The sequence below is a fragment of the Amyelois transitella genome, chromosome 20 (genome assembly GCF_032362555.1).
Source record: "Amyelois transitella isolate CPQ chromosome 20, ilAmyTran1.1, whole genome shotgun sequence".
Classification (NCBI taxonomy): domain Eukaryota; kingdom Metazoa; phylum Arthropoda; class Insecta; order Lepidoptera; family Pyralidae; genus Amyelois; species Amyelois transitella.
The window spans coordinates 1540205-1561090 of record NC_083523.1 but is presented as its reverse complement, the minus strand read 5'-3'; the positions used below and the strand labels follow the sequence as shown (position 1 = coordinate 1561090).

The 20886-nt window shown below is 36.6% G+C and overlaps 1 protein-coding gene across 1 annotated transcript in view; it reads right to left on the bottom strand.

Moving 5' to 3' along the window:
* Window positions 1-20886, bottom strand: part of LOC106138444 (hemicentin-2) — a 124912-nt gene that overhangs the window by 40969 nt on the left and 63057 nt on the right. Inside the window, exon 4 of the mRNA XM_060949984.1 lies at window positions 19934-20081. Coding sequence (XP_060805967.1) covers window positions 19934-20081 — 148 coding nt within the window. The remainder of the gene's footprint in view (window positions 1-19933; window positions 20082-20886) is intronic.

Below are 20886 nucleotides of genomic sequence, written 5' to 3'. Positions count from 1 at the left end.
ATTGTGGGCTTTTTATCCCGGAGTTCCCGCGGGATTGATAGGGTTTCCATGCGGACGAAGTCGCGGGCGGCCTCTAGTTAGTACTTTAATAATAAGCCGGCCTATCTAACAACTTGGTAACTGTCAAGTTATAATCTTTCCATGAGCTCGACAATGTAAAACAATATGACAAGAATCCATTGCATGCTATAATTTGTATGTATAGCTTAGCTTCGATAGGTGATGTACACACCCATACATATCACTATCCCATATGGAGTTGACTGAGTCCGAACATACAAATCTCTAATCACTTAAAGCTGGTTGATTTCATGATAGATTTGAGATTATAGATTGGTTTCGTAAGCCTAAAAGAACATTACCTTATTAGTTTTCCTCTTACATACATAAATTAAGTCACGACTAAATCCCTTGTGTGGTAGACGGGGCCAACAGTCTTCAAAATACTGAAAGGCCATTGACAAAATGGCTTTATGATGGAATTGAGATTCGAATAATGACAGACTAAAGTTATCTCGTTACAAACATACATACATACGAAAAATGTATTCTCATCCCATCCCATCCATCATAACTTGAGACCAAATGGCATTATGATGGAATTGAGATTCGAATAATGACAGACTAAGGTTATCTCGTTACAAACATAATACATACGAAAAATGTATTCTCATCCCAAGTTGATTGATAAACTTCACTCGCTTCGCTCGCTCGATCGATTATCTCGCATCGCTTGTATCGCACTCACAGCTATACATTGATGCCTTTATCAGACAATAGGCATGTTATCACAGGCTAAACGCATGCAGGCAGTTAAATATAATTAACTGCAGCATGTCGGCCCGGCATGAAATATAACGCGAAGTGAATTACGAAACGGCCATGTTTCATAACTGTTAAATTGTTATTTCAATTTTATTTTACTTCACTACATGGGATTAGCGATATTTATCACTATTATATTAGTGTTATAAATGCCATATATTTTATCTGTAAGTGTGTATGCGCTAACCTCGGAAAGTTAAGAAAGATTTTGTTCCTGTTTGAAATGTTGGAAAGAGGGTTTTCTTCCCATGGATGTCGAATAGGCGACTAAGGGATAGGCTTGTAAACTTGAGATTCTTCTTTTAGGCTACAGGCTAACCTGTCACTATTTGAATCTCAATTCAATCATTAGGCCAAACAGCTGAACGTGGCCTATCAGTCTTTTTAAGACTGTTGGCTCTGTCTACCCCGCAAGGGATATATATGTATGCTTTATAACTAAGGTAATTCAAGCACCATCTTAAAATTGTACTATAATACGCCTGCAATACTTCTATAGCAATTACGCTACGTACAAGATAATCTCGTAGACGTCTACGGCGTAGCCTCGTAGCTCCGTAGCAGCGTAGCGGTCTAATGAACCGAAGTAAATGTGTGGGGTTAAAATTTCTAGTATATTCTTTTCTTAGTATTATCTACATTTACACTAAAAATAAAAAGAAAAGATAATTATTTTTTTTATGTTTGTAACGAAAACACTCAAAAAACTCTGTTTAGCTTAGTTGTTTTAAAATCAAGTATTCAAATCCTTGTAAATTTGGGATTCCTCTGTTAGGCGATGGGCTAGCAACCTGTCACTATTTGAATCCTAATTCTACCATTAATCCAAGCGGCCTAGCGTGGCCTGTCAGTCTTTTTAAGATTGTTGGATCTGTCTGCCCCGCGAGGGATATAGACGTGACTCTATGTATGTACATAACCTGGATGCGTTTCGTATTCGTTGCGAATGTGGGGACGAAATGCCGCATCCAGGAATTGCATTGTGGGATACTGAAAAGTGACGTCACAGCGTAGAGTGATCACCAAATTAAATTAAACGCGGAACGTAACGTAGCTCTTTGCATGCGTATCTAGAAAACGGGTGTGTGGTATAAGTCATAGAATGATACATATCGTCACGTCTATATCCCTTGCGGGGTAGTCAGAGCCAACAGTCTTGAAAAGACTGAGTGGTCACGTTCAACTATTTAGCTTAATGATAGAATTGAGATTCAAAAAGTGACAGGTTGCTGAGCCATCGCCTAAAAAAGAATCACAAGTTTGTAAGCCTATCCCTTAGTCACTTTTTACGTTATCCATGGGAAGCAGATGGAGTGGTCCTATTATTTTTGTTTTGGTACCACACGGCACTCATAATCTGATATCGGGAATCATAATATTATATTTAAAACAAAAAAACTATGAAAAACGAGCGGCTTTTCGGCTTCGGGTTAACATTACAAATCACCGCATATTTCTAGCAATTTTCAACCGATGCTCTTACGGTGAGGGGAAACATCGTGAGGAAACCTGCACATTCAGACAACTGGATGTGTAACCATGATCAGATGAAAGGTTTATCTGCAAAGGTTGCGGAGTGATGAGAGTCTCGTGATAAAACCTGGCTCACCCAATCTAGGATCCATGGTCAAAGGCTAACCCCGTACTCCTCTCCACTGTGAATGCCAAGATAAAGAAGCTAAAAGTGTCTGTATATATGATGTACATATGTATGTTTGTGTGATTAGATCTTTAAAACTACAAATCGGATTTTGATGCAGTTTTTTCACAGATAGCGTGAATTAAGAGAAAGATTAATATGAATTATTTCTACCTGTGCAAAGCCAAGCGGGGTAACTAGTTAAAACATAATAAATCTTTTCATAAAAATAGTAGTTCTTTATTTCCTTTAAAATTCCTAGATATAAACCTGTATTAGAAAGACCCGCTCAACAATAATTAAATACGTGTTATATGCAGACAATGAGCAATTAAACATTTTTTTAATCTTAAAACTTATAGGAACAAAAAACATTACAAAAAAAAAATAGAAAACCGCTTAATCTCGTAACTTGGACCCTACCCGAACACCGTTATCTTGTGTGAGTATGAAACGGTCCATTCTGTATAGGAATACAGATTACGAATCCAGTTTTCAGCTCTATGAATATCTGTTGTATTGGGTCTGATCTCGGAAACTGTTGAATTGCTATAGGCTTGAGACAGCTCGATTAGTTTGGTTGGATTTCAACCAGTATCCTGTCGTTGCATTTGTCATGTAATACAAGTAATGTAGCTTGACAGCTGTGTGTGTGTATGTGTATATGTTTCTCAGTAATATCCTAAATCTAAATAACTTAATCGCCATAACGAAGTTACGTTTACTATTCCGTAGAAAACTACATTCGACTTAATTTATTCTGAGCTATGATTATCAAGGCATGACATAAAATTTTGCCTACAAACGTTTTGACGACATAATTTTGAACGATTCTTCTAAAAACAAGTTGCTTCCTCTTGTAGACGACGGGCTAGCAACTTGTCACTATTTGAATCTCATTTCCGTCATATAAAGTCATACAACTGAACGTGGCCTTTCAAGACTGTTGGTGATATCTACAAAGGGACAGCAACAGTCTTGCCAAGACTGATAGGCCACGTTCAGCTTTTGGGCTTTAAGATAGAATTGAGATTCAAATAGTGACAGGTTGCTGGCCCATCGCCTAAAAGAAGAATCCCAAGTTTATAAGCCTACCTTAATTAAATCGGTAATGTTGCGGAGATTAGACTGGAGTAGGTACTTCATGACTTCCCTGTCTGTCTGTACCAACAACAAAAGGTTAAAATCTTCTCAAAATTACTCAATACATTAACTTCGGAACACTAAAGTTAACTATAAATTTAACGTAAACTTATTAAAACTTGAAAGCGTAAAGTTATGAGACCCGCCTTCAATAGCATATTATTCTTCATCAGATCGGCTTTCACACCTCGTTACTTTGCAATATCGATGGCGCATCTAATAACAACTGCCTTTGTAGAGCAGTAGTTTAATGTGTCTTTGAGTCCTAGGTTCGATACCGTGTGATTCCCGGCACCAAAAGAAAAAAGAATAGGACTACTCCATCTCTTTCAAACTTATTTACTTTAATAGACTTACAAACTTGGGATTCTTTTTTAGGCGATGGACTAGCAACCTGTCACTATTTGAGTCTCAATTCTATCATTAAGTCAAATTGCTGAACGTGGCCATTCAGTCTTTTCAAGACTGTTGGCTCTGTCTACCCCGCAAGGGATATAGACGTGACCATATGTATGTATGTACATCTTCAATTTCAAAATTTTAATATTACACGCTATCGCTTTTAAATCACGGCGTACATTCCCATACATTCCACGCGCGTTAAACGAGGCATACCTGAAATTTTCTCAATCGCAAAACATACTAAACACTCAGTATATATGTATATATACTTACATAAGTCTTACTAAACGTTTTCTGATTGGCTTGTCTTGTATGATTGTATATAAATAATACAAGTGATATTACGGTGAGGGAAAACATCGTGAGGAAACCTGCACATTCAGGCAACTGTATGTGTAACTATAGATCCAATGCGGGCTAAGTTTACCTGCAAAGGTTGCGGAGGTCACACGGGAGTCGCTTCGTGTTAAAACCTGACTCACCTAATCTAGGATCCATGGTCAAAGGCATACCCCGGGCTCCTCTCCAGAGGGATGAGGATACATATGTACATATAATCGCGTCTCTTGTGGGGTTCCCTTGCGGGGTAGACAGAGCCAACAGTCTGGAAAAGACTGATTGCCACGCTTAGCTGTTTGGCTTGATGATAGAATTGAGATTCAAATAGTGACAGGTTTCTAGCCCGTCGCCTAAAAGAAGAATCCCAAGTTTATAAGCCTATCCCTCAGTTGCCTTTTACGACATCCGTGGAATAGAGATGGAGTGGTCCTATTCTTTTTTTTCATTAGTACCGGGAACCACACGGCACACGGATGAGGATGCAGCCGGGACTAAAAAACCAGGAGGAAGAAGACAATAAAAACGCACGAAACGTACCCATTATTTTATCTCAGACGTTACAATGATCCGTTGGCTCATTCATACATACATACATAACATCACGCCTCTTTCCCGGAGGGGTAGGCAGAGACTACCTCTTTCCACTTGCCATGATCTCTGCATATTTCCTTCGCTTCATCCACATTCATAACTCTCTTCATGCAAGCTCGGCGGTTTCGGGTACTTTTGACCTGACCCTTTACCAGGACGTCCTTAATTTGATCAAGATACGTTCATCTAGGTCTTCCCACTCCGACCTTTCCCTACACACTCTCCTTGTACATCTGCTTAGGCGGTTGCCTTGGCTCATACTTAACAAAAAGGCTTTTCTGTTCCAAATTCCTATAAAAAGTATCCCAATTAATGTTTTTGTTTATTGGTCACGCTTTATCTACTGGAAAAAATCTTCTTGTAATTTTGCGGATGGAGAAGGTCTTGGGCACTTTTTATCCCGGTAAAAACTACAGTTCCCGTGGGATTTGCGAAAAACTTGTATTCTTTTTAGGTGTCGTTAAATTCGTATTTTTTTTTGTAGGTGGCGTCAAATTCGCCATTTTTGTAGGTGGCGTTAAATTCGTCATTTTAGTAGGTGGCGTTAAATTCGCCATTTTTGTAGGTGGTGTTAAATTCGCCATTTTTGTAGGTGGCGTTAAATTCGTTATTTTTTTGTAGGTGGCGTTAAATTTGTCAGTTTTTTTTTGTAGGTAGCGTTAAATTCGCCATTTTTGTAGGTGGCGTTAAATTAGTCATTTTTGTAGGTGGCGTTAAATTAGTCATTTTTGTAGGTGCCGTTAAATTCGCCATTTTTGTAGGTGGCGTTAAATTCGCCATTTTTGTAAGTGGCGTTAAATTCGTTTCTTTTTGTAGGTGTCGTTTAATCAGTATCTTTTTCTAGCTTGTGCAAAGTTTGTCGTATTTTTGTGGGTAGCGCTAAATGAACACGAGCGAGTTTCAGTTAAAAGTTAGTAATACATATTGCATTATCATAATGAAAATACAAAACTCATTAACCAACTACGAGTAAGCGTAGAAATTTGTTGTACCTATGCAATGCAATAATATGCTTAAGTTTTCAATGTGGTCGTGAGACCGAATAATAGCTTTCAATGGAATTCTCGACAATAAGCAAATGAAATTCATTGTCTAAAATTGTCTGCCGTGGATTGAGACATTAGTGGTTTCCTCGTGTATCTATAATTTGAATCTTAAGTTAGTAGTATGAGAGATAATAGCACTTTTTTGTATTCTAGTTAGGAAAGCTACATACTTATAAACTTCTTTATCCCTTGCGGGCTATACAGAGCCAACAGTCATAAAAACTGAAAGGCCACGTTCAGCTGTTCATGGTAGAATTGAGATTCTAATAGTGACAGGTTGCTAGCCCACCGCCTGAAAGAAGAATCCCAAGTTCATAAGCTAAACATTTAGATTACAAAATGAAAATCGTCGTGATGCGTTATTCAAATTAGTGTCTAAACACGATTAATTGCAATGACCAGTTAGCTTATCAGGTTGACTGTGACGGTGCGGTGCGCTATCATCAAATCAAGAGTCTCGTATAGATTGATAATCATGCGAATTACATACGAGTGGTTTTGACCTAGACTGTTATTGAATAACGTAAAAACGTTTTTATGATCTGCATTTTCGCTGTTGCCAATCCAAATTAGATATTTTTGACGCTCTTCTTCTCTATTGTATTTTTTTATAATTGAACGTCGTGTTAACTAGTGTCATATGACTAGGGTCAACACTAATAAGGCCTTTTTTAATTAACAGCAATACGAGTATAAATCGAAGGCTTCCAGGAGTCCCACCTTCTTGTGAAGGAGGCAATGTTTCGCTATTTCTTAACCCTGTCTTGGGTTTTACACGAACTGGCTCCCGCCTGATCTCCCCAATATTTGCAGTGGAGCTTAACCCATGTTGGATCATGCTAAAAGCTGCATTAGGTGAATATGCCTCATCGCCTTTTACGATGTCCACGGGAACCAGATGGAGTGTTTCTATTCTAAAGTACTGGGAACCACACGACATATTAGAAATTTAGTCACATACATCGTGAATGAAAAGAAAAGAAGATTTAATTCCTTCGATAACAATTCGAATAATATCCATTTATAGATTAAACTCATTTCGTCAGTTTCAAGCCACTCGTTACAAAAATAGCACACTTAAATTTCGAACTTGATTAATTATTATTGAGTTTGTGTGCTATAATTTATAATTACACCCACTATGGTGATGAAGAACAGGAAACAATGGTATTTGCCATTTAAAAACACCTACAAAATGTACTTCTTCCTCTTGGATTTTAGTCCTGGTTGTATCCTCACCTCTCTGGAGAGGGGTAAGTTATCGACTATGGACCCTGAATTGGGTGAATCAGGTTTTTACACGAAGCGACTCCCATCAGACCTCCGCTACCTTTGCAGGTAACCCCAATCCGTAATGGATCGATCATGGTTACACATTCAGTTTTCTGAATGTGCAGGTTTTCTCATACAAAATGTACTCTACTGTAAAAATTGATAGATTAATCATATCAAACAATGTTTTAAAATTTCGTCAAAAATTCAAACAATTTTTCAACATACGAGCAGAAAGCCCGTGGCTTTCAGGAAACTAAATTCTGTGACGAACTTTTTTTTACATTGACTTATTTCATAATGGATAACAGAAACAATATAGTCCCCTTTATAAATATTTATTTATTTAAACTTCATTGCACAAAATACAAATGTATAGCACAATTGGCGGACTTAATGCTGGGAGCATTATCTACCAGTCAACCATTGGGTCTGACAGAGAACTTTATGTGGGGTCAAACTAAATAAATATATTTATACCTACACAAAATATATAATTATAATATACATACTTACATAAAAACTACAAATAATACAAAGAACCAAATCATGCTAAAGAGATGAAATAAAGGTACGTAACATGCGTTGTACCTACGTTGTATATAAATATAGTAGTTTATGTGGATATATGGTAAAACCAAAGTAACTAAAAGTGGATTTCAAATACACACGGAATTGAAAATTTTTATTGGTATTTCGTCTATTTCAATTAAGGTCTGTGGTATCGAAATATACGATGTTCCGACTATGAGTGATTTTTGATCGCTGTAGCCTGTCACAGGTACATTTTTAGTCATGTGATATCTGGTTCGTTAGTTTCTTGCTAACAAGCGTATCCGAGGTAGCCAAGAGATATTGATACTAGATATATCTCTTTCTAAATCCACACAACAACCGAGTTATGTACATAAGTTTAAGAAGTACATATTTCAAACTACTTTAATACCATTGACGTTTATATATATCCTTGTATGTAATAGAGTATATACGCCTGCCAGCATGCAAACAAAAATTCCCTTTATTTCCGTTCCCGCGGGAGTTTTAGGAAATCCTGCCGGTAGCTTGGCACGCGCGACACCGATTTTATCGCGCGGAAACTATCACTGTCCCGTTTCACGTCATAATAAAAAGCGAAACAGCGATAGTTTTTCACGAGATAAAAACGGCGACGCGCAGTGACAGATTGCTAGCCCATCGTCTAAAAATGAATCCCAAGTTTGTAAGCCTATCCCTTAGTCGCCTTTTACGACATCCGTGGTAAAGAGATGGAGTGGTCCTTTTCATTTTTGTGTTGGTGCCGGGAACCACACGTTATGGGCTATGCTTTGATAATGTCAGTCAGTCATTCACTTTAGCCTTTAATAAGTATACTGAGATAGGTCTCCATAATATGTCCATATGTCTGAATAACCTTGATCAGGATAAGTAGTACAGTCAGCCGTAAATATCAGCGGACTATTGCAAATTGAATTTGCTGTATCGGTAGAATCCGTTATGAGCGAAGTATTATTGAGAAGGTGACCGTGTGCGACCCTTCTTGGTATTGACTAAAGGATAGGAGGGAGCGACTAAGGATAAGGAAGAATAATTTTATTAAATCAAATGATCAAATCTGATCAAATAAGGTCGTCCTGGTTTGTATGAGGAGAGTTATGCATGTGGATGAAGCGAAGGAAGTATGCAGAGATCGTGGCAAGTGGAAAGAGGTAGTCTCTGCCTACCCCTCCGGGAAAGAGGCGGGATTTTATGTATGTATGTAATTTTATTAAGTCATGGGAGTCACGACATGAATGATTGTTTTTTGTCTTATAACTGGTGTAACACATACTTAATATTACGACCATCTCTGGAGGGGTAGACGGAAACTATGTCTATCTTAATCTCAATTCAATCATTAAGACACCCAAGTGAACGTGGAATATCAGTCTTTTTGAGACAGTTGGCTCTGTCTACCCCGATAGAAGAAGAGACGTGTATTATTTACGAAGATCCAATACGGGTTACACTGCGGAGATCTGGGAGACGAAGGATGTAATAATAAGAATTATTAAATAAATATAATATAATTTTCAAGACTGTTGGCTCTATCTACCCCGCAAGGGATATAAACATGATTATATGTATGTATATATATATATATCTTTTCAGCCCGCTACTTCTCATTCCTTGCACATCTCTATGGATCACTTGATATATTGCCTGGCATAACTAAGTTGATGTCTTGAGGCCTGCTCCAAGGAATGCATTGTGTACGCCACGTGTTTTAATAATGAGCTGAAACGAGCAGCCAAAATGTCATCCAAATATAGCCTGAACTGGGCTATTTTATTCAATAGAAATATTAAGGTACAGGTTATCAAACTTGGGATTCTATTTTAGGCGATGGGCTAGCAACCTGTCACTATTGGAATCTCAATTCTATCATTAAGCCAAATAGCTGAATGTGGCCATTCAGTCTTTTCAAGACTGTTGGCTCTGTCTATCCCGCAATGGATATAGACGTGACCATATGTATGTATGTATGTAGGTACAGGTATAAATGTGAACAGCTTGTTTTGTGTATAAATACATATAATATTTTTATACTGACAAGCCTAAAACAGTCTCAAAAAGACTGACAGGCCACGTGCAGATTTGAGATAGAATTGACAGCCTACAAGAAGAATCCCAAGTTTATCACCCTTTCGCTTAGTCGTCTCTAACGACATCCACGGGGAAGATATGGAGTGGTCCTATTCGAATGTGTTAGGAACCACACGGCCAGAATTAGAATTTTAGATGGCAAAATTCGATTGTAATAAATCTACAATTGTATGTAGAGAAGTGATACAGAAGGGATGCGTCCCTTTATCGCCTGTTTAACCACATTTTACGCTCAAGCAAAAAGCATTTAATCCGGTCATCGGAAAACTCCAAATAATCCAAAATTAAATCGAAAATCTTTAACAGCGATATCCGAATTCGAATTCACGATACTCTTAAATGATGCGAATACGATTTTAAAAAACACCGCCACAGAACACTGAAGACAGCCCGGTCGTTCTTGCTCTGTGTATAAAACACACTTACATTCGACCCTTTTGCGGAAGCAATTAAAAAGAATCCTTAAAAATAGGCTATTTAGCGGCTATAACGTTTCTCGTGATATATTTGCTTAGCCAGATGGCTTGATACATTTTAAAAAACTAATTTATTTACATACTTCGCACGGGCAGCATTTATGAAGAACTAGAGGCTGCCCGCGACTTCGTACGCCTGGAATTCAATCCTGCGGAATAGTATGCGGATAAAGTAGCCTATATGATATTTTGGGTCTTCAGCTACATACATACAACATTTCATCGTAATCGGTTCAGATTAACAAACATCCATACTGACATCCTGACATACTCACAAACTTCCGCATTTATAATATTAGTAGGATTAAAAATAAAGTAAGCTATACGCGGGTTAACTATATGCATAGCTTTCATATAAAATCGGTCTAGCGATTTAGCTGTGAAAGCGGAACAGACGGACTTGCGCGTTTGTAATATTAGTAAGAGATATAACATATACTTTTTCCTTAGCGATAGACAGAGACTTTTTTCTTTATTTGTTTACCAACTCTACTAGTGCAAGTTAATTGGCCTTAAGGTAGAGATACTCTTGACCTGACCAACTCAAAATATGTTAGGACTTTCCAATTTAAAATTTTTAATTTACTTTCCAGCATAAACTCCATATCGCATATATTGCTGTTGACAATGTCACATTTTCACCGAAATAACCTTAGTCGAATAAACTGCAAAGCTTAGTGGAGATAATATACAATTTCATAACATAATATAACATATAATCACGTCTATATCCCTTGTGGGGTAGACAGAGCCGACAGTGTTCAAAAGATTGAAAGAAAAAATTTTTTTTTATACTTTAAAATTCTAAACGTGATGAAAAATGTTTATATTTTTCTCAATCGACTGCATGTTTTTTTTTTCCTCGGTTAACCGATTTTGATGATCTTATTTGCGTTAGTGCAGTGTGGTTTGAAAAAAGAATAGGACCACTCCATCTCTTTCCCATGCATGTCGTAAAAGGCGACCAAGGGATAGGCTTATATACTTGTGACTTCTCTTTTAGGCGACGGGCTAGCAACCTGTCACTATTTGAATCTCAATTCTATCGTTAAGCCAAACAGCCGAATGGTAAAATAAAAATTGAAAATAAAATGATCAAGCGTAGAAAAAATTCCTAAAGCGTGTAACTTATAAGCCGTGTAGTTCCTGGCACCATCGAAAAAAAAAATTAGGACCACTCCATCTCTTTCTCATGGATGTCGTAAAAGGCGACTAAGGGGTAGGCTTACAAACTTGGGATTCTTCTTTAGGCGATGGGCTAGCAACCTGTCACTATTTGAATCTCAATTCTTTTATTAAGCCAAATAGCTGAACGTGGCCATTCAGTCTTTTCAAGACTGTTGGCTCTGGCAAGGGATATAGCCGTGACCATATGTATGTATGTATGTAACTTATAAATGTAAGGCAGATGTGTAAACTATTCGATAAGTTCTAGAGATTGCCTCATGGCATAAAATCCAACTATTGTACCTACATTATTTTTGGTGTCAAATGATTATTTGCAAATAATACATTTTCAAGACTTTAGCTACATAGCTATATTTTTCATACGTAATACCTTGCAGCGGGCTCCCGGTCTATTAGACAAGGACGGAGAACAGATTAAGTCACGTAGCTCGTTCTCTGTTACTCGTTTTTTTTTCTGCTATTCGCTTAGATGAAATCCGAATAAACTGCTAATACCAGTGCAGCATTGAGTGCATATAAACATTTTGAGAAATGAAAATGTTCGCTTTTTTTCTGTTTCGTTTTGAAGTTTTTAGAGATTCGTGTTTAGGCACCAAAAGCAAATGAACGCACACACATATAATCACGTCTATATCTCTTGCGGGGTAGACAGAGCCACCAGTCTAAAAAAGACTGAAAGGTCACGTTCAGATGTTTGGCTTAATGATAGAATCGAGATTCAAATAGTGACGGGTTCCTAGCCCGTCGCCTAAAAGAGGAATCCTAAGTTCATAAGCATATCCCTAAGTCGCCTTTCACGAGCTCCATGCGAAAGATATAGAGTTATTCTAAAGTGTCAAAAACCACACGGCACAGAAGCAAATGAATATTCGATAAAATTCGGAGCCTATCAAAACATTTGATGTTTGTCATGAGAGCGATAGCGACTTACTGATTCTAAAATCCTCCTTTACAAATATCTACAAATCCCAAAAGAAAATAGAAAAAAGCGAACGTTTTCTCAAAATGTTTATAATAATATCCGCCGTAGTCGTACCGACGACTCCAATAATGTGATGTGAATTAGTTAGAAAACACCGTGTGGTTCCCGGCACCAATAAAAAAATATTAGGACCACTCCATCTCGTTCCCATGGATGTCTTAAAAGGCGACTAAGGGATAGGCTTATAAACTTGGGATTCTTCTTTTAGGCGATAGGCTAGCGACCCGTCACTATTTGAATCTCAACTCTATCATTAAGCTAAACAGCTGAACGTGGCCTATCAGTCTTTTCAAGATTGTTGGTCTGGATGGTGGATCTGTCTACCCCGTAAGGGATAAAGACGTGATCATATGTATGTATGTATGTTCACCTTATTTTTTTATCTCTTTAGCTTTGTAAAGAAAAACGTAATTTGGAAAATAAGTCACTAGCGTGACATGAAAGATCGAGAGAACATGAGAGACTTTAAATGAACGATTTTTTCATTCAGTATATGAAAAAAATTACACTCACTTTTGTAGGTCCAGTTTCTTCATAATATTATGAATTAACGGCGTTTAAAATGGAAATTCGCTGTATGTTCGAAATGTTCCAAGAATCGCAAAATAAAAAGTTTGATTTATTGAGTCAAAACATACAGGAGGTCAAAGTCCAAACTTCAAATATAAATAGCAGTAGCCAGGATATTGAAAAGTCGCTTGAGTTTATGGGTAGTCAACTGCAGAATTTGCAATCTACAATTGATGGATTGGAAGGACAAAGAATTGAGATATTATCCCAAATAAACAAAGTCGAAGAAAAATGCGAGTTTTTGGAAAAATCCCTCAAGAAGACCTGTATAGAAATTAAGTTTATACCCCGAATTGAAAATGAAAATAAAGATAACCTATTCAAATACATACAGAATCTTGGTAAGAATTTGGATATTTCATTGCACGCTTCCGAATTACGGGATGTATATCGTGTACCTAATAAGAAGGACCCCTCAAGATCTACTATCATTGCCGAGCTGTCAAATACACTGATTAAGTCCAAGTTCATGGACTCGGCTAGAAGATTTAATAAAACTAGAAAACTTAATGTTAGCCATCTTGGTATCGAAAAAAATACCTCCCCGATATTTATATCGGAGACTCTTACAGCAAAAAGCAGAAGACTTTACTTTCTTGCCAGAGAATATGCCAGACAAGAAAACTTTCAGTTCTGCTGGACCTCCAATGGAAACATCTATCTTAGAAAACAAGAAGGATCACCATACATTCTGGTTAAAAGTGAAAATCAGCTCAGTGACTTGTTACCAAATAAATGAACTCTTAACATGGGGCGGGCACTACTGTGCCCCTCGAGTATTTCTAATTAAAACACAAATATTTACAAATTGTGTAAGCTACAAACACTTTATATCTTATATCAACTATTATTCTATATTTATCTTTTTATTCATAAATATAAATTACTTATATAAATTTATTGATATATTAATAATATCTACTATTACATATTATATACTTATGATTTTCTTGCATGTTTTTAAGACCTATAATCGATATTTCGTTATAATTACCTCCGTTATTGACGCTGAACTTCAATGTAAAGCAGTGCCAAAACTTCGTCAGTTATGTAATTTTTGTTCTATAGTATATGACTTGTACTTAAAATTGGTGTTTTTCACAAATCACATAAGAATCAATGGTATTTTAATGGCTATAAAAATTCCTTTACCTTTTCATCTTATGGAACATTGCCTCGGAACACATTATATTTTTATGCATCTTTATTATGGATAGCAGAATAAATATTTTAAATGATATAGATAATACAAATCTGGTCACTAGCGTCGAATTATATGATCCCGACTTATGTAGACAACATTTATTAGGCACCAGCGCACGGAAATTTACCATATTATCTCAAAACATACGGAGTATTAATAAAAATTATGATAAATTAACACTACTTTTACATCGTTTGAAATTTAAACCGGATCTGATAGTGCTAACAGAATGCAGGATTAATGATTTTTCTAACAAAATATCTTTAGAGGGATATGACTGCAATCATTCAAAGTGTTTTATAAATCAAAACGACGGTATAGTTATTTATTCTAGAACAGGTCTTGATATAACTATAACAGAACCACCGTTTCAGGATGCCAACTGTTTAGTACTGCAAATTGAACAAATTTACTCGGTGATAGCCATCTATCGGTCACCGTCTTTTCGAAGTACTAAAAACTTTTATAGGTCTCTAGAGAAAATTCTAAAATCTTATACTAAACCTCATTCTATTCTATTAGGCGATATCAATATTAATTTACTTAAAGACAAATATAATGACGCGACGGATGAATATCTAAATATATTAGCACATTACGGTTATACTCCTGGACATAATTACCGAACAAGAGAACACAGAAATCTAGATCACTGCATGATTAAATCAACGTTTTCCTCTACTACTGTGGTTTGCCACGCCGATATTACTGATCATAGCACTGTATTATGTAGTCTTAACACATCTTTAGAACACGAAGATCACAGCTACAAAAGCACTAAAATAGATTTCGATGCTCTTCTAAATACCATCAAAGACGTTGATTGGACTGATTTTTACCAGATTAATGACCCTAAAGAGGCTATAAATTACTTTTTGAATGTCATGAACAGTGCTCTTGAAAAACATAAAACAACACGAAAAATTACTAGTCGTAATGTTATACGTAAAAAATGGATTACTCCGGGTTTATTAAAATGTATTAGACGTCGAGATGAACTTCATATGAAAACAAAAAAATTTCCTGATGACTCTGATCTACTAAACCATTATAAATCCTATAGGAATTATTGCAACAATATACTTCAAAATTTAAAAACCGAACATGACAAAGCAAAAATTTTAGAAAATAAAACAGATATTAAAAAATTATGGGACTCAGTTAAATCTATATGTCATATTAAAACTACAAAAAATAAAAGTGAAAAACTACTTCAAATTAAACGTGACTCCTTTGAATCCTTGAATGTAGTTAATGATTATTTTAGTTCTATAGGGGAAAAACTTGCAAATAATATTCTAGATAAAAGCGGACAAACTGAAATAGACCTAGCTAAAAAATTTAAATCTAAAACCGATTCAACAACCCCCCATTCATTATTTATGACACCTACAAATGAAATAGAGGTAACTAAATTGATCACATCGCTTAAATCTAGTTCAGCAACCGGACATGACAATCTTAGCAACAATATATTAAAAAAAGCCAAGAAATTCGTAGCAAATCCAATTGCGCATATCTGTAACTTAAGCTTGTTGTCGGGTACTGTTCCCTCTGAATTAAAGGTTGCAAATGTTGTTCCTATATTTAAGTCTGGAGATCTTCTACTACCGGAGAACTATAGACCCATATCTCTGCTAAGCGCACTGTCGAAAATTATTGAGAAAGTGGTTAATTCGAGACTCTTAAGCTACTTGGAGGCAGGGGGACTGTTGGCCGAGAACCAGTACGGCTTTCGTTCAGGCAAATCCACGGAGGATGCAGTAACTGATTTGGTTACACATACCATTGAAAAAATCGGTGAGGGACAAAAATGCGTCGGTGTCTTTCTGGATTTTGCTAAAGCTTTTGATACTGTTTCTCGGCCAATACTCCTCTGCAAGCTAGAAAAACTTGGCATAAGAGGGATTGCTCTAGAGTGGTTCCGCTCATACCTTTCTGAACGTAAACAGAGAATCTCCTTAGAGGGCTGCTGTAGTAACTATGCTGACATTAGGTTCGGAGTGCCGCAGGGCAGCGTTTTGGGTCCTACACTCTTTCTCGTTTACATAAACGACCTGTGTTCCATGAAAATGACAAATGCAAAAATTTTTACATATGCTGATGACACCGCAATCGTCTATCATGACGAATCATGGGACCGGGTCCATACTGTAGCTCAGAGAGGGCTTCAGGATGTACATGTATGGCTGCAAAGTAACCTTTTGAGTGCAAATGTTGGTAAAACTAAAGTTGTCTCATTCAAAATTAGTAACAGAACAGGTCCAAATAAATCTCTAAAACTTCGTCTTCATAGTTGCCAACAAGAATGTCAATGTGAGAATCTTGAGGAGGTTAAAACGATCAGATACTTAGGAGTTATCATTGATGATAAATTTAATTGGTCTGCACAGGTTGAAGCAGTTTCTAAACGTCTAAAAAAACTCATGCATATATTTAAAAGGTTAAGATCTGTTGCTGACCATGATATTATTAAACTAATATATTTGAGTTTATGTCAATCAGTAATCTGCTACTGTATAGTGGTATGGGGTGGAGCTCCAAAAACTTTTATATTAAAACTAGAAAGAGCTCAACGAGCCATTCTAAAAATAGCATATAGTCGTCCCAGAAGATACCCAACTAAAAAACTTTATTCAGAGCGTCAGCTCCTTAGCGTGCGTCAATTGTATATATCAGCAACTATTCTACGTTTTCACAAAAATGCCATGAAATTAGCAAGAAAATTCTATAGAGGTTACAGATGGGACTATCCAAAAATCAAAACAGTCTTCGCGCGTAGGTCATTCAAATTTATGGGTCCATACCTATATAAGAAAATTTACAGGGTGGATAAGACCATTGTCAAAATGACTAAATTAAGATGTAGACGTACTGTATGCAAGTGGTTAATGACTAAAAACTACAATGAGACGGAGAACTTGTTACTTAATGTCATATGAAATTATGCATTAAAAAAAAAAAAAAAAAAAAAAAAAAAAAAAAAAAAAAAAAAAAATATATATATATATTTTATGTATAATATATATAATGTATAAAACATATGTTTAATATATATAATATATATTTTAAATATTTGCATGTTGTTATGTATATATGTATTACATGTATTTCTAATGTATATATTTATATTTATTGTGTTTATTTATTTATTTATTACAATTATATGTAAGAATACTTTACAATTACTATTTAACGTACGCTCTCATCCACAAAAAACACAAATTAAAATTGTTTAATAAATTTAAGGGGAAGACACTGGTCGCCACGACACAGGGAATCCTAGTGTGACGGTCAGTGCAACTGTTGTAGAAAACTCTGTATTTTTTGTACTGAATAAAACATTTTTCATTTTTCATTTTTTATTCGTTTTCGGAGAAGCATATCATTTTTACATGCATACCTACTTAAAATCATGCCTTTTCCCCGGAGGGTTAGGCAGAGACTACGAGTTTACCTGCGAAGGTTGCGGAGGTCAGATGGGAGTCGCTCCGTGTAAAAACCTGATTCATCCAATCAAGGATCCATGGTTAAAAGAAGAGAGTTATGAATGTGGACGAAGCGAAGGAAGTATGCAGAGATCGTGGCAAGTGGAAAGAGGTAGTCTCTGCGTACCCCTCCGGGAAAGAGGCGTGATTTTATGTATGTATGTAAGGATCCATGGTCAAAGGCGTACCCCGGACTCCTCCCCAGAATGATGAGGATGCAACCGGGACTTAAGCCAGGTGGAAGAAGACGTTGGTCTAGGGCTTCCTCTCCAAACATCTCTCTCATTTATTATCATTTATATATTTATGTACCTACAAAAAAGTGCCGTGTGGTTCTCGGCACCAATACAAAAAAGAATAGGACCACTCCATCTCTTTCCCATGGATGTCGTAAAAGGCGACTAAGGGATAGCTTTACCAACTTGGGATTCTTTTTTAGGCGATGGGCTAGCAACCTGTCACTATTTGAATCTCAATTCTATCATTAGGCCAAATAGCTGAACGTGGCCATTCAGTCTTTTCAAGATTGTTGGCTCTGTCTACCCCGCAAGGGATATAGACGTGACCATATGTATGTCTATATGTATCAAAGAAAATAGTAATAAAACGTAAAATATAGAGAAATTCAGTACAAGGACTTATAGGTACCTACTTATTTCTAGAGAAATTTCTTCCAGCACGCTCACGACAGGAAAGTGTTATATTTTGTTACTAGCTGTTGCCCGCGACTTCGTCCGCGTAAATTTCGAGTTGAATCTGCAATTGGATTTTAATTATTTACGATTCCTACATACGTGTAAACTCATGCCTTGAGTTCATTCAAATGACTATAACTTTTTAAATAAACCGATTTTGATAAAACAAAATGTAAATATTTTCCTGGGCTGAAGCAAATCAATTTGTGAATGTTGTAATTAAATCGGTTCAGTAGTTTTGGAGATAAGCGTGATCATACATACAGACAGACAGACAGACAAAAAAGTATTCTCTATTATTCATTCTAAGTGTCCCTCTATCCATTTCAGTCTAAAAATACTAAATGTACAGACAAAATAGTTTTACTGTTTTATTATATGTATAGATAGATTACCATAAAAGTTTCTACAAATCTAACCAGCACATATTTTCCAATAACATTAAAATGTAATATGGCACACGGAACATCTATTCCGGAAAATACTATCACAATTTTGTATCGTAACCGAACAATGGATAAATGTTTAATACCCTAATAATTTCTGAGAAAGGACCATAGTGGGACTATTTATATGTTATATGGAACTTTTGCATGGTAAAATCCAGTTTTCTCGTCATGCTTTTTGTCGAAATACATAAAAATATACATAAATGATGTGCCGTGTGGTTACCGACACCAATAGAAAAAAAAATGACCACTCTATCTCTTTCCCATGTATATCGTAAAAGGCGACTAAGGGATAGGTTTGTAAACTTGTGATTGTTCTTTTAGGCGATGGGCAAGCAACCTGTCACTATCTGAATCTGAATTCTATCATTGGTGTCGGGTTCGATGTCATATGTTAGCGAGGCGGTCCAGCTCATCACCGCCTCCACGTCTGCTCAGTAACGTAATATAATGATTCCATGATGATGATCTCCAGACTCATAATTATATATACGATATATCACTGTATATACAATTAAGAGTCTGGAGAAGAACGTAGGGTACCTTTCATCTCGGTAAAAACTATCGTTCCCGTGGGATATGCGAAAGATCTGTATCATTTTAAGGAGAGCGCTTAATTCTAATTTCGTCGCTTTTTGTAGATGGCGCTTCGATAGACAAAAATCTCATCTGAGTTTTTAAGGATTGAGAATAGGGTTTTAAAGGATTGAGAACAGGGTTTTTAAGAATTGAGAATAGGGGTTTTAAGGATTGAAAAGAGGGTTTTTAAGGATTGAGAAGAGGGTTTTTAAGAATTGAGAAGAGGGTTTTTAAGAATTGAGAAGAGGGGTTTTAGGAATTGAGAAGAGGGTTATTAAGAATTGAGAAGAGGGTTTTTAAGGATTGAGAAGAGGGTTTTTAAGAATTGAGAAGTGGGTTTTTAAGAATTGAGAAGAGGGTTTTTGAGAATTGAGAAGAGACTGATCTGAGAATTGCACTGACCTGTACAGCGGTTTTCCTCCCGAATGTCTGAACCACAGCACCATGTAGACCCTGTCTTCATTGGTGTCAGGTTCGATGTCGCACGGCAGCGAAGCGGTCCTGCCCACCACCGCCTCCACATCCACGGTGGAGACTGGAACAAAATCGACTGCACTTCAATTAATATGGCAGTTCATGGGTAACATACATACGTACATATGTATATAATCGCGTCTATATCCCTTGCGGGGTAGGCAGAGCCAACAGTCTTGAAAATACTGATAGGACACGTTCAGCTGTTTGGCTTACCGATAGAATTGAGAGTCATATAAAGTGACAGGTTGAAAGCCCGTCGCCTAAAAGAAGAATAAATAAACGGGAAAATTATGACACCTGTCTACGCGATGGGCTAGCAAACTGTCACTATTTGAATCTCAATTCTATCATTAAGCCAAACAGCTGAACGTGGCCTGTCAGTCTTCCATGATTGCTGGCTCTGTCTACCCCGCAAGAGATACTTACGTGATTATTTGGATGAATTAATAAATCAATATTAATAATTTTAGTTTTTAATGTGATAGGTATTTTTTATTGTCAAACAAACTAGCATTAGATTGTACTGAGAGTGCTGTACTGTTTTTATTTTATTACTTTATATATCCCGTTGGTACCCACGGATGACCAACGTTGTGGTCTATACCACGACAAATACTCAATTTTGGTACAAAAGTTGTTATAGGTTAATGTTTTTGTTCTTGTTATATTCCAATGTACCAAATTTACATATTTTTCTTTCTCTTTTTTTCAAATATGGCAACGATTCCTGGGTCAGAGGCGTCAACAATCTCACTATCACCCCGGTACGAAAATGTCCTCCGAGTGAAATGTGAGACCTCAATATCATTTCAATCTACCGCGTCACGTACCGTAGTCGCTCCCTGGGTACTCACGCGCGACAGAAGGTAATATTTATT